General features: G+C 46.5%; 1 protein-coding gene across 1 annotated transcript in view; it reads left to right on the forward strand.

Moving 5' to 3' along the window:
- The window catches only part of PKD1L1 (polycystin 1 like 1, transient receptor potential channel interacting), a 159410-nt gene that overhangs the window by 99048 nt on the left and 46158 nt on the right, over nt 1-14204 (forward strand). The window contains 9 exon segments of the mRNA XM_064366637.1: nt 32-142; nt 235-307; nt 872-918; nt 1996-2158; nt 3880-4015; nt 5117-5201; nt 5645-5821; nt 7722-7840; nt 12131-12241. Coding sequence (XP_064222707.1) covers nt 32-142; nt 235-307; nt 872-918; nt 1996-2158; nt 3880-4015; nt 5117-5201; nt 5645-5821; nt 7722-7840; nt 12131-12241 — 1022 coding nt within the window.

Genomic DNA, 14204 nt, shown 5'->3' on the forward strand with positions numbered 1-14204 from the left:
TGATGTAATAGCTGCTGTTGGTTTGTTGCAGCCCCAGCTGGATGTCAGCCCCTCCCTTGAATCCTTCAGGATGGGTCTCCTGTGTACCCTCCTGGCTTCTCCAGGGGCCCAGCTCTTGTCCCTGCTCTTCAGGCTCAGCAAGGTACCTGCTCTTGGTCTCATGGCCCTTTTCTCCTGAGCAGCCCCTTTATTGCTGGAGAATGCCCTTGGCAAACCACCTCTTTCCTTCTGCAGGAAGCCCCAGGGCCTGTCCGAGTGGAGCCACACAGCCCCCTTAGAGGAGGAGCACAGACCGAGGCACCCCAGGGTAAATGTGCATTAAAACTCTCAGAAACTCCGTGGGGCTGAGCCTTTTACACCAATCTACTAAGTAGAAATTGTATCTTCTGCTTGCAATTTGCACTGTGTTTATCATGAGTAACATTAAGCATCATTTCGTGTGTTTAAAAGTCATTTTATTTTCTGTGGTCTGTCCTTTTTATGTGCCCACATTTATATGAACCTTGTAAAATCCTTTTTTTTCTGAGTGATGTATAAACGCTTTTCACCTCCTAAGTAAAGTAGGATAGTGAATATATTTTCCCATTGATAGTGCCATTTATTATATTAATTAAACATTTTTCTCAAGCTGCCATGTTTCCTTAGGACAACCTCAAGTGAGTATGAAAGTTGCCCAAGCCAATACCAGGACTGAAGCATCAACAGAAAGTCCTAATTCTAGTCTTGTCCTCTCAGAAAGGCTCATTCTGGCTGAGTCAGGAAGGAAGAGTATTTGCTAAAGAAAGTAGTACCCCTGCTAATCCTTAAGCGTATCCCTGTTTAAATGTATGATCCCAAAGCATCATATATTGGACTTTTTTTTTTTAATCAGGTTCTAATTCCTGCAGAAGGATATCAGATGCACAGGAAACCTGCAAGGTAAATCAGTCATATGTGCAGCAGCTAATCCTCTAGCATGAAATGCTGACAATTAGATTTCTCTGGCATCCTCCCTTGGCTGTGGTCTGGCCATGGATGGGTCAGGCCCACAGTGAGATGGACACAGGAAAAGATCAGTGCAAGACCTGCTGTGCTGGCTAGGGGCTATCCTCCCTACAAGGAGGTCCGTTTCCCAGGACACATGCCACAGCAGGCTGGCTGTCCAAGTGGGTTAGAGAGAAGGGGTCTCGGCAGAGGCCTAAAGCAGGAAGGAGGAGCAGCCCAGCAGAATTTGGAAAGCCCCATGTGTCTACTCAGTAAATACCAGTAGGACTGTGGGAGAGACACTGGCAGCAAGGCTCGGGGTGATTGTTCAGTGAGCTTCTCCACCTCCTTGGGAGGAGGGGGCTCAGAGAAGCTGCCCCAGGGCTGGGAGCTCCATTCCAGGTCTCAAAGAGGCCCGTGACATAGGGCAGTTTCTAATAGCACAGCTGCAGCACCCCATTGCCATAGAGCTTTTCGGATGTGTGTGATTGCCCCTTCGCTTACATGAGATTCTGCTCCATGGGACATGTGAGGGCACACACAATGCCTTGTTTGCCAGTCCCTAACTCCCTGGCGGCAGATCCGCTGCTCCTGTTCCTGAGGGTGGTATTCTCATTTCGCTGCTCGAAACACAGTGTGCCCCCACCCCCTCCATGTGCCGAACACCATGCTGGGGCTCTGCACCCTCCCCCCTCAGAGGCTTTGCCCAACCCATTGCTCTTGGCTGAATTCCCCTCGGTGGCAGGGTCAAGCCTCCCAGAGAGCCAGATGCAATCACCCTGACTACGTGGAGCTGCTGTTAGGCCGCCAACATTTCCCCAGGGGCACCCGCCATCCTCCTAGGAGTATGAAGGAGCTGGCTCCAGGGCCGCCTGTGCCTCCTCCCTCAGAATTCTCCAGAGGCCTGAGCACCACACCCCGCCCCTGCCAGGCCCATCCTTTGAGAAGGCGGCAAGCCATACCACTGTTGAGCGTCACATGTGAGGCCCTGTCTGCGGAGACATTAACCTTGGCCTGACCTTGTCATTCTAGCATCCTGCATCAGCCATTCTCTCTGGGAGTGGCAGGGCCCAAAGGAAGGCGGCAAGTGATAATGGCACAGCCTGTCCAGCCCCTGAGCTGGAGGCCCATGGGGCTGACCACAGTGGGACTGCTCTGACGGGGAAGAGCCACTGCTGCCCGCCCCATGCTCAAGGTAACTGTGGCTTACAACCACAGCCCCCTTCCTGCCAGTCCAGCAGACCTGCAGCCATTGGGAGAGGCAGGACAAGCAGAGCCACAGTTGAGCCAAATGTCACTGAATCCTCTAGTCTGATCTAAAAACCAGGCAGGGGTCCACCCGAAACGGAGGCATCCAACTGTCCTCCAAAGTCTTGGTGCTTTCTGGCAAGTACTTAACATAAGTTTGGTCGTATCTTTTTAAAAGCCAGTAATACACTCGTAACTTTTTAAAAATATTCTGGAATTTGAAGCTTTGCATTTCTTAATGCTAATGACGGTGAACAATAGTCCCAGCTTCCAATTATGCTGGAGTCTCAGCAGGGAGCTGGTTGAGGCAGGGATTACCCTAGGACAAACAGGGCTGTGTGCAGGGAGATTGAATCCTGCTGTAATCCTAGGAGGACAGCCAAATCCTGGCAGAGAGAAGACTGTGGTGGGCCTGGCCTGGCAAGCGTGTGTGGCTTCAGGATCCTGGAGCCACCTGGTGCATGAGGAGATGGTTTTCTTGAGACTCCAGCTCAGCCCAGGTCATTGTGTACTGGATTCAGGTGCTTGTTCACAGTGGCTGGCAAGGCCTGTGCGTGCAGCCGCGTCTGGTTGGGCCCATGCTGCACAGCACCTTACACACAGTGGGGCACAAGAAGGATCTTTTCTGTGAGTGAACAAGCTTCAGGCAGGTGAGCCTTCAGTGTAGGCACCAGTATCAGCAGCGGATCAGAGGGCAAACTCATCCCAAAGACCGGCCACCCTCCCAGACAAGCTGGACACGTGGCCTGGGCTGGAAAGGAGCACTCAGAAGTGCAAGGCTCACACTGGCAGACCAGTCACTGATGAGGCTGTGGCGAAGGTGTGTCTCAGGACGACTCCACTGTTCCAGCCACAGCTCACATTCCTTGATTTATATTCAACCAATGTCCCCCGGTTTGTCTAATACCAGCTTCCCAGTAAGAGCTCCTTTGTTGTTGAAAGGTATTGTGCTCGGTTGCCCTAGGTTGACATGGCATCTGCCTCTAAGAGCAGTCGCTAGAAACGGGCTGAGATGGCTGCATCTGAAGGCATGAAGACCGTATGGGGCAACCCTTTCGTCCTGTACCTGGCCCTGGGGAAATCAACAGCAGAGAGGGAAGGATGAAGACTTCAGGGGACCAGTCGCAAGCCCTGTCCCTAGTGGCATGTGGGACTTGATCCAAATCAGGGCAGACCCTCAGGTTCCAGGTCAGCCTGCTTAGTTGTTTGGGTCTGAAATGGAAACTGGTCCCTCTGCCTCTGAACAGACCCATTGATCTGTTCAGAAGAGGAGGTCCCCAAAAGCTTTCTGAGGGCACAGTGAGGCAGGAGTTGCTGCTCACCACAACCACCCCCACCCTAGACCCTTAGGTGAGCACCAATGTCCCAGCTCAGCAGTCAGGCAGGAGTTCCCTTGTTCTCAGCCTGTGAGGTCTATTCAGGACCTCGAGGCATTGGAGGAGGCTATGGCTGGAAAGGCCATCTGCTTCACTCACTTGGCTGATTCAGATGTTAATATCACCTGGAAACACCCCCCACCCCAAACACACTCAGAAATCACATTTAACCAAATGCCTGGGCGCCCTGCAACCCCATCTGGTTGACACCTAACATTCACCACCATACTCCGTGTGGATGGAGATGCCGAGGTCTCTTGAGCTGCCTTGTCTCTGTCCTACTCTTCCACAGCACCCAGCGGTGGTTTGGAGAGACTAATGCCCCGGTGGTCAAGAGCCCCTCTGCCATGGTGGAACTCTGCAGTGTGGGCCATCTGTGGGACCACTTCTCTGGCCTGTGGGTTGGGGACAGGATTTCTAGGCTACAGGTGAGCTGTAGAAGTTTTCAAACATCCTCAGATCCTCGGGGGGAAAGTCTAGCATTTGTAAATAAACCTTGCATTTCTGGGAACTCATCAGATGCAGGCTCCAGATGTCACTATTGCTATTTTCTCCCTCATTTCTAACCTCTCACCTTTTGGGGTAAAGAAAATATGCAGATCTCAAAGAGTGGCTTGGCCTGGCCAGCCCTGCCATGGCAGCAGGCTTGGATGGAGTCCAGATGTTAAACAAGAAGCTGCAGGACCTCCGTGCAAGGAAGGAAGGAACCCAGCTGCAGAGCTCCTGAGAGGACCAGGTTCCCAGCCAGGAGCTGTGGCTGGAATATGCTGTTCCTGGTCTCCCATCATTTGAAAAAGCATATGCCTTTGAGACAGGGATTATGATGTATGTGTCATGGATTCTGATCCTGTCACCCGGCACATGCTGCCTCTCTGGCTCCTGTGCAGCTTGGACTCACCATCGGAGACCCCAGGGTCATTCAGTGTAGCTCTGTGGCCCACGTCTTCATAAACCACAAAGAGTAGCCACAAAGCCAAGGCCTTTTCTTCCCATCTCTTTTCATCTTCTCAACTGTAGGTGTTGAATCGCTCTGTGAGGATGGGAAGGTACTTAGACCTCCCTAGTGCCTCAGTTTGCTCATCTGTAAAATAGGAATGTCAAAGAGCTTAATCCTAGGGTTTGGGGAGGAGCAGCTGAAATACGAAAGCAGTCCTGTTGGCATCATGCCTGGTCCTGCGGAGAGCCCCGCCGGCATCCAGCTTTGTTGTTGCTGCCGTCATTATTATTATACCCCAACCCATTTTCTGCCCCTTCCCCTCTCTGTGCTCTGTTCTGTCTGCATGTTGGGTTTTCCTTTCTCTTTCCCACTGGGCAGCTTCAGGGAGGTTGTTATCCTCTTGGCAGCAACGGGCTCCCCTTTAATGAGCAGGAAGATACTGCTCATGTCCAGCGCCATCCCCATAGCTGGCTTCCTGCCACAGCGAGGCCACGGGCCCTCTCATGCAGTGTCTCTGTGCTTGGGTAGCAATGACAGCTGGGTGGCCTGCTCCCCTAGAGGATGCTGACCACCACACTTTCCCCCGGGGCAGGTTTGGCCAGGAGCAGTGTGTGCAGTGGCTGCAGCTGCTGTCCCTCTCCGTGGTCTGCTGTGTTTTCATCACCCAGCCACTTATGGTAAGAAACACCCTCCATGGTGAAGGTGCCTTCCACCAGCAGGGGACCTAGACGGGAAGGGGAAACAGAGGCTTCATTTTGATGGTGTATTGCTTTCCTTTATAGACTGATTTAAGTTGTGGTGAGAGAGAACCAGGAAGTGGGCTCTGTGTTAAGCGGCACATGGGCCTCTTCGTTAATCATCATGAAAATCCTATGAGGAGTGAACCACTTTAACCCACATTTTTTTATTTGAGGAAATTGAGCCTCAGAGAATGTAGGTCTCTTGGGCAAGGCCATACCTGGTGAAGTTGGGCTGGGAATCCAAGGCAGTGACTACTGGTATCCTTAAAACTGGGAGATGGAGCCCTGTTCATGATTAGGGGACAGGAGGACAGCTCTGTGTGGACTGAATACAAACACAGTGTGGCCGACTCTCTGCACTGTCATGTTTTTCCTTCCAGGTGTGCCTCGTGGCCTTGGGTTTTGCTTGGAAAAGAAGAGCTGACAACTACTTTTTTACTGAGTCTTTATTCGAGGCAACCAGGAATCTGGACTCTGAACTGGCAGAACGTTCCTGGAGTTGCCTTCCCCTCTCTTCAAGCGACAGCATTCCTGACTGTGCAGGCGAGGTCGAAAAAGTAAGAAAATTACCTGTGCAGTGCAAATCGAGCTTCAGAAAACTGCTTCATGTTCTATCAGGCGTATCTGAATGTAGGCTTTGAATTCAAATTGAGTTGCATCTTTGGAGACCAGTGGAATGTCCTAATTTCTTATGCTGCTTTTGCACATGCATACATGACAGATGAACATATAGGACTTACTTTTTGTACTCCTATCCTAAAGAAGTTAGAGCATCAAGAAAATGAGCATATTTTAAAATACTGAAGCAGACGAGAACTCTAATTCTTGGCCATGATTTTGGAACTTTTAGACCATTTGCACTTCAGTGGACCCACAGAAAATGGACCTCTCCCCATCCTTTCTCCCTCTCTTCCTTCATCCCTTTGTCCCTTCCTGTTGAGCTTTGCCTATTGTTTGTGTAGCATTCTCTTAGTGTGAATGATATGAAGGAAGAGAAAGGTCTACCAGCCACCGCAAAGAAATTCGCAGGCTCATTGACTAAGTGCACATGAAACGCATGTGTGGTTCTCTATTCCTTTGTGATAACCACAAGTCACTTATGACCAAGGACACACTCCCAGTTCATTTACAGTCAGACCCCCGTCTGGGCCTCTCTTCTTCTCCGCCCTCCTCCTCACAAAGGAGCCTAATAAGTTCCATGTCTGAGGACCTGTCTGAAGCCCCTCAGCCCTGCCTGAAACTGAGGCTGCCACTGCTGAAGGTGGGTGGTGCACGCAGGCTATGTACAAGTCATTGTGCTGTTTTACATCTACACCGGATTTACATTTATCGTATCATTTGTTCCTTAAGAAGTAGGCAGCATCACTGCACCCCATTTAAAGATGAGGTGAAGCAATTAGACTCAGGCCACACTGCAGTAAAGGGGAGTCTGGGACCCAAACCTGGCCTACCTTGCCCTTTCCTCCTGCACCCCCGCTCTGCAGCACCTTAGCTCTTGGTTCCCTCACACCTGCTATATCTCAACTTTCCTTTCTGCTTCAGAGGCTCTCCTTCCTCTTCTCCCCACGTTCAGCTATGCCCCGCCATGCTTCCAGTTTGTTCATTTTCTTTCTATCGTCCCAACCTCAGGGATGAGGCTCCTTCCAATGAATTCAGCCTGATCCTGAGGGCCAGGCTGGCATCTCCAAACCTACGCATGGCCCATTAGCACCTTAGAATCAGGGTGCCCCCCCACACCCAAGCCTCCCACAGATCTCTCCGCCACACGTTCCCTTCTCAGAACAGCACAACAGCCGAAGAGAGTAACTTAACCCCCAGAGCTCTGCACGCGCAGCTTCTCGCTTTATGTTGTTCGTATCCTTGCTGTCGAGTTCCTGGAAGCCTCTAAGAGGAAGGACTGTCTCTGATCCCTCAGATGTCCCCAGTGCCTGAGCTAGTGAATGTGTGTTGAATGAATGAATACCTACAATGAGTTCATGTATCTGGCTACTGTCATGCCCTGACCACAAACAGAGTATGAAAGTAAAAATGACTTTTGAAAAAAACAAAAGAAAGGTCATTTTTTGCTAAGACTACACTTTAAAATGATTTTTCCATACCTTGAAAGTCTTTAAGAGAAAATACTGTGCTAGTGCCCAAGATGACTGCTGCTGTAATTTGACAGTAGTAGACACACCCCTTCCATACAGCAGCTCTTTGTAATAGCCCAACTGCAATCCCTGCCAAAAAAGCTTGCCTGGGACATGAGCAGATTTTTAAAAATGGGTCTACCCCCCATCTCTGACCCCTTCCCAACAACCTGGTCTGTGTTATCCATACAAAGTACCTCTTTGTTCCCAAATGCCAGGCTGAATGCACAGCACAGCAATGACGCATTCCTTGGCTTGGCAGGAACGGCAAGGGCCTCTCTCCTTCCACCCGCCAGCCCGCGGCTCACAGCACTCTTGTCCCTAACAGGTCTTGGCTGCCCGACAACGAGCTCGCCACCTGCGCTGGGCGCGTCCACCTTCCAAGGCCCAGCTGAGGGTCACCAGAGAGGGAATGAGGAGAGAGAGTCGCACACGGGCAGCCCTGAGGTGGGTGGCAGCCTCCTTGGGGAGGGGTTTGCTCCGATCCAGCTCCCCTCTCAAAGGGAGCACCCTTCGATTGTTCGCCTCGGGGAGTGGGGAGTGGAGGTGGTGGCCACCTTGCTGTCCCCAGAGCTGTCCTTATCCATATAACAAGCTGTCCTGCCCAGCAGATGGGGGGAATTCAGGGAAACAGAACTGAAGTCAGAAAATTCAGTTCCACAATTTGCCAGTGATGAGAAATTGTTTAAGAAAACCTCCTCCTCTGGGCCTCAGCTTCATGCATTCAGCATAGATTCACACACACAATTGGATTTAATCTCACCCATACGTGCGCTTAGCACGTGGTCTGGGACTTCTGCTTCTCCAGCCAGGATGCCTAGGGATGTGAAAGTTGTAAGATAAATGCAACGCCTCCTCTTAGGGCATGGATTTCGCCCAGTGACAGGTATCTAAAAAGCGTTTAATGTTCAGTATGTACAGCTATGTTATGGTGTTCATAACATATTTTGAATTTTTTTAGATAAAACACAAACTTTAAGAAATAATCATGCTGTGGCAAAGCTCTCCAACTTCTACCTCCAACATGTCCCATCATGGTGATACTGGATGGCAGCCGCCACAAGGAGCCTTCACTAAATGCTAGCCAAAATGCCTCTTCAAATTCAGAACATGAATTTGGTCTCCGGAAAATCTTTCTGGTGTAGTTGGTGAAGGATTTGGGAATTTCTGATAGTTTTTCAAAAATGGCGTATCATAGAAGCACCTCCAATCATCTTCCTTAAAAAATAATCCCTTCATACAATGTGGCACACCATTAGCGTCCCCTTAAATATTTTCACATTCCTTTTCCCAGGAGAAGAGCTGTGGTTGTATTAGGGTGTCACATTTAAAGGAGAGTGTGAGAGGAGTTCCAGGAAGATGGAGCAGTGGCCAAGGTTTTTAATCTTATCAAACATCCTCATAAAAATAGAGCAAGATAGCAAAAACAAGACCTATAGAAAACACGCACAACAAAATTACATGAGTTGCTCGCCACCCCACACACCCCCAAAGACACACAGATGGGGACCAAACATAAAGTGCCCGCACCCTATAGCTCAGCAGCTACAGAACATGGTGGAGGGAAGGATGGGGTACCTGAAGTATCTGAGAATAGAAGAACACCAAGCTCCTGCAAGTGCTGTTCATTGGGAGTGTGGTGGGCACATCTGGGAGGAGTTTGCACACTCAAGTTCATGGATGAGTGCAAGGTCTGGAGGTCTGGAACTGCTGGGCCAGCTTCATGCATCCAGCATGGATTCACACACACAATTGGATTTAATCCCATCCATATGTGCACTTAGCACGTGGTCTGGGACTTCTGCTTCTCCTCAGAACTAACCAAACCCAGCTCTGCCAGGACGTAGCCTTCTAAAAGTGGGTGGCTCGGGGTGCTGCTGGGGAAAGTATCCAAACCAAGCAGAACAGGCCCAGAGAAAGCATTTAGGAAAGAGTCAAAACTAGTAAAGTATTAGGTTATAAAATTAAAAGACAAAAACCAGTATCATATTTATATACAAGCAAAAGTCAGAAATTTAATACAAGACCATATTCAACAAAGCAAATAATAAATACAACAAAATACACTTAGGCATAATCTTAAGTATAAGTTTCTTTAAGATTTCACTGAGGAAAACTTCCCTATGACTTAAAATCCAGACACAGAAAGGGAAAATAAAAATAAATTGGATTATATAAAACTTGAAGAAGAGAAAAAAAAAACTCCTATGTCAAAAGAAACTATTTATAAAATAAAATGACAGTGACAAACTAGGAAAAAATATTTGTAACAAAGTTTTAATATTCCATTTTTTTTTTTTTTTTTGAGATGGAGTTTTGCTCTTGTTGCCCGGGCTGGAGTGCAGTGGCTCAATCTCAGCTCCCTGCAACCTCTGCCTCCCAGGTTCAAGTGATTCTCCTGCCTCAGCCTCCCAAGTAGCTGGGATTATAGGCATGTGCCACCATGCCTGGCTAATTTTTTTGTATTTTTAGTAGAGACAGGGTTTCACCATGTAGGTCAGGCTCAACTCAAGTGATCCACCTGTCTCAACCTCCCAAAGTGCTGAGATTACAGGCATGAGCCACCACGCCCAGCCTAAAGAACCAGCAACTCTTGAAAACAAAAGATGGACTGGAAAAGTGAATACATCATCTACAAGGCAACCTACCCAAAACAGTCCAATCTTAATCTGATGAGGTGATTTTGCCAACTTGTAGTTTACAGTAAGAGTATGTCAGATACCACCATGGAAAAGCAAGACTCTGAGAACTCTATAGTACAAAGAACCACTTGCTCAACAAATAGATTGCAAAGAAGCAAAAATAGAGATGATACCTATAGACTGGACGAGACATGAGGAGGAAAGTAATTGATGTAATTCACCATATTAACAGACTAAATAAGAAAAACCATATGATCATCTCAATAGAGGCAGAAAAAGCATTTGATAAAATTCAACATTAATTCATCCAAAAAAAAAAAAAAAAAAAGAACCTCTTGGCAAACTAGGAATAGAAATAGGGATAGAAAAGTTTCCCTGAACAATAAAGGGTATCTATGAAAACTCAACACCTAACATCATACTTAATAGAGAGACATGGAATGTTTTTTAGGATAAGGAACAAAGCAGAAATGTCCTCTCTGATCACACCTATTGAACATCACATTGGAGGTCCTAGCCAATGCAGTAGGCAAAGAAAAAGAAATTAAAAACATATTGATTTGAAAGGAAGAAATAAAACCATCTATTGGCAAATGACATAAATCGTCTAAGCAGAAAATCCCAGATAATTTACAAAGAAAGTTTTCTCGAACTAATAAGTGAATTTGGCAAGTTTGCAAGACACAAGTCCATATAAAAAAAGTAAATTATATTCCTACATACCAGCAATAAACAGTTGAAATTTTAAAAGGGATACCATTTACAACAGCACCAAATAAATGAAATACATGGATGTAAATCTAAGAAAATGTGTGCAGGATCTGTATGTTGAAAACCACAAAACACTGATGAAAGAAGTCAAGAAGATCTGAATAAATGGAGAGATAGACTGTGTGCATTGATTGGAGGACACAATAATGTTCAGGTGTTGACTCTTTCTAATTTAATACGTAGTTTTGGTGCAATCCCACCCAAAATACCACAGCTTTTTTACAGATATTGACAAACTGATTCTAAAATGTATATGGAAAGCAACAGAACTAGAATAGCCTAAACAATTCTTAAAACAATGAGCAAAGTCAGAGGACGGACACTATCTGACTTTAAGCCATACTATACAGCTGCAGAAACCAAGGCAGCATAGTGTTTGGGGACGGACATGTAAATCAATGGAACAGAATAGAGAACCCAGAAATAGACTTCCTTAAACATGCTCAACTGACATTTTGGCAGAGGTGCAAAGATGATCCAATGGAAAAAGGATAGTCTTTTACAAATGGTACTGGGGGCTGGGCACGGTGGCTCACGCCTGTAATACCAGCTCTTTGGGAGACCAAGGCAGTTGGATCACCTGATGTCAGTAGTTCGAGACCAGCCTGGTCAACATGGTGAAACCCCATCTCTACTAAAAATACAAAAAACTGCCAGATGTGGTGGTGGCTACCTGTAATCCCAACTACTTGGGCAGCTGAGGCAGGGGAATCACTTGAATCCAGAAGGGGGAGGTTGCAATGAGCTGAGATCGCGCCACTGCATTCCAGCCTGGGCGACAGAGCTAGACTTTCTCTCAATTAAAAAAAAAAAAAATTTTGTAAAAAGGTGCTGAGAAAACTGGATATTGATATGCAAAATAAATAAATAAATAATAAATAAACCCCTCACACACCTCACATCTTATACAAAAATTTCCTCCAAGGCAAAGCCAAGTTTCATTTAAAATCTTTTGGATGGGTGCGGTGGCTCATGCCTGTAATCCCAGCACTTTGGGAGCCTGAGGCAGGTGGATCACCTGAGGTCAAGAGTTCAAGAACATACTGGCCAACATGGTAAAACCCCATCTCTAATAGCTGGGTGTGGTGCACATGCCTGTAGTCCCAGCTACTCAGGAGGCTGAGGCAGGAGAATCACTTGAACCCGGGAGGTGGAGGTTGCAGTGAGCCAAGATCGCACCAGCGCACTCCAGCCTGGGTGACAGAGGGAGACTCCATCTCAAAAAAAAATTATATATATATATATATATATGTTGCAGATTGAATCACTCAGATACCTACATATAGGGTCTGTATGGATGCTAACTTAAAAACTCTTCTTACAGAGACATTTCAATGGACATCCTCATGCTTCTTCTGCTTTTGTGTATAATATATGCCAGATTTTCCCAAGATGAATACTCCCTCAATCAAGCTATCCGGAAAGAATTTACAAGGTAGGAGGTTCAGGTAACTCCTCTCGATCTGGGGCCATTGCACTAGTCCATGGTCTGTGTGCATCTTTCCCATGTTCCACATCCCACATATGAAACATTGGAAAGGTTGTCACATTTCCCCGGTATTAATAACGCCCCCTCCATTCACAGACTTTGAACACGTTCCTAGCATCTCATTTGGGGTAAATAGTGAAACAAGGATATTTCATAGAAGTTTAAATACTGTGCCAAAATAGGGTCTTGCAATGTCTTTTTTGCTGGAGACATCAGAGTTCTTTCAAAGCCTATGGTTGCAATTTATAATAACTGACACTCAAACAGTTTTTTTCTTTTTCTTTTTTTTTTTTTTGAGACTAAGTTTTGCTCTCTTGTTACCCAGACTGGTGTGCAGTGGGGCGATCTCAGCTCAATGCAACCTCCGCCTCCAGCATTCAAGCAATTCTCCTGCCTCAGCCTCCCAAGTAACTGAGATTACAGGCATGTGCCACCACGCTCAGCTAATTTTTTTTGGTATTTTTAGTAGAGATGGGGTTTTACCATGTTGATCAGACTGGTCTTGAACTGCTGACCTCAAGTGATCCACCTGTCTCAGCCTCCCAAAGTAATGGGATTACAGGTGTGTGCCACTGCGCTCGGCCTTCAAACAGTTTCTAACACCACTCAAGTTCTTGATCACTTCCCAAATGCTTCCTCCTTCTTTCTGTAAATAGTAGATGTTCATCATAGATAAATCTAGTAGAAATGAAAAGTGTAAAGCACAAAAATTTCCATGATACCTCCAGGCAGAGGCAAGCGTGATAGCATTTTGTTATGTCATATTTCTGTCTTTCTTTCTTTCTTTTCTTTCCTTTTATTTATTTATTTATTTTTTTTTTGAGACAGAGTCTTCTCAAAAAAATGAAGTCTTCTCATCCTGGTCATCCTATGGCCAGGATGGAGTGCAGTGGCACAATCTTGGCTCACTGCAATCTCCACCTCCTAGGTTCAAGTGATTCTCCTGCCTCAGCTTCCCGAGTAGCTGAGACTATAGGCTCATGCTACCAGGCCCAGCTAATTTTTTGTATTTTAGTAGAGACAGGGTTTCACCATGTTGGCCAGGATGATCTCAATCTCCTGACCTCGTGATCCGTCTGCCTCAGCCTCCCAAAGTGCTAGGATTATGGGCATGAGCCACCACGCCCGGCCTGTGTCATATTTCTTTTCCACGTTTCAGTGCTTCTAAAATTGGGATGCATACTGTCATCAATAGGTGCATTTAACCTAATCTTCCTTTTTTATTGAGAGGTTTTCTTGAATCCATGGTTAGGCTTTATTTTCATCTGCCACAAACAGTCAGTCTGATAGTCCTTTCAAGGCAGTGTGGCTTTGAATTCTAAAGTGCATGATATGAAATAATATCCATTCTTCATTATGATTTCAATGCTGATAAATACGACAATTCAGCTGGGCGCGGTTGCTCACACCTGTAATCCCAGCATTTTGGGAGGCTGAAGTGAGCAGATTACCTGAGATCAGGCCTTCCAGACCAGCCTGACCAACGTAAAAAACCCATCTCTACCAAAAACACAAAACTGGCCAGGCATTGTGGCACATGCCTATAATCCCAGCTACTCAGGAGGTTGAAGCAGGAGAATCACTTGAACCCAGGAGGCAGACGTTGTAGTGAGCTGAGATTGTGCCATTGCACTCTAGCCAGGGCGACAAGAGTGAAACCCCATCTCTAAATAAATAAATAAATATATAAAATAATTCAGTGTGCTTCAGGAGTTACGTTATTTTACTCTGGTGACTATTTAAAGACACAGTTATACAGCATCTCTGTGTGTGTTGCCTTTGACTAATTCAATTTGATGTAAATACTTTTTTGTTGAATCTTTTGGCAAAAGTGAGTGGCTGGAAAGTCTGTTTAATTTTATCAGCTATTTCAGAACATATTTATTTTTTGTAAGAGAGAGGGTTATTC

This window comes from Aotus nancymaae, unplaced genomic scaffold (assembly GCF_030222135.1).
Source record: "Aotus nancymaae isolate 86718 unplaced genomic scaffold, 86718_ANA_hifiasm-v0.15.2.pri h1tg000065l, whole genome shotgun sequence".
NCBI lineage: Eukaryota > Metazoa > Chordata > Mammalia > Primates > Aotidae > Aotus > Aotus nancymaae.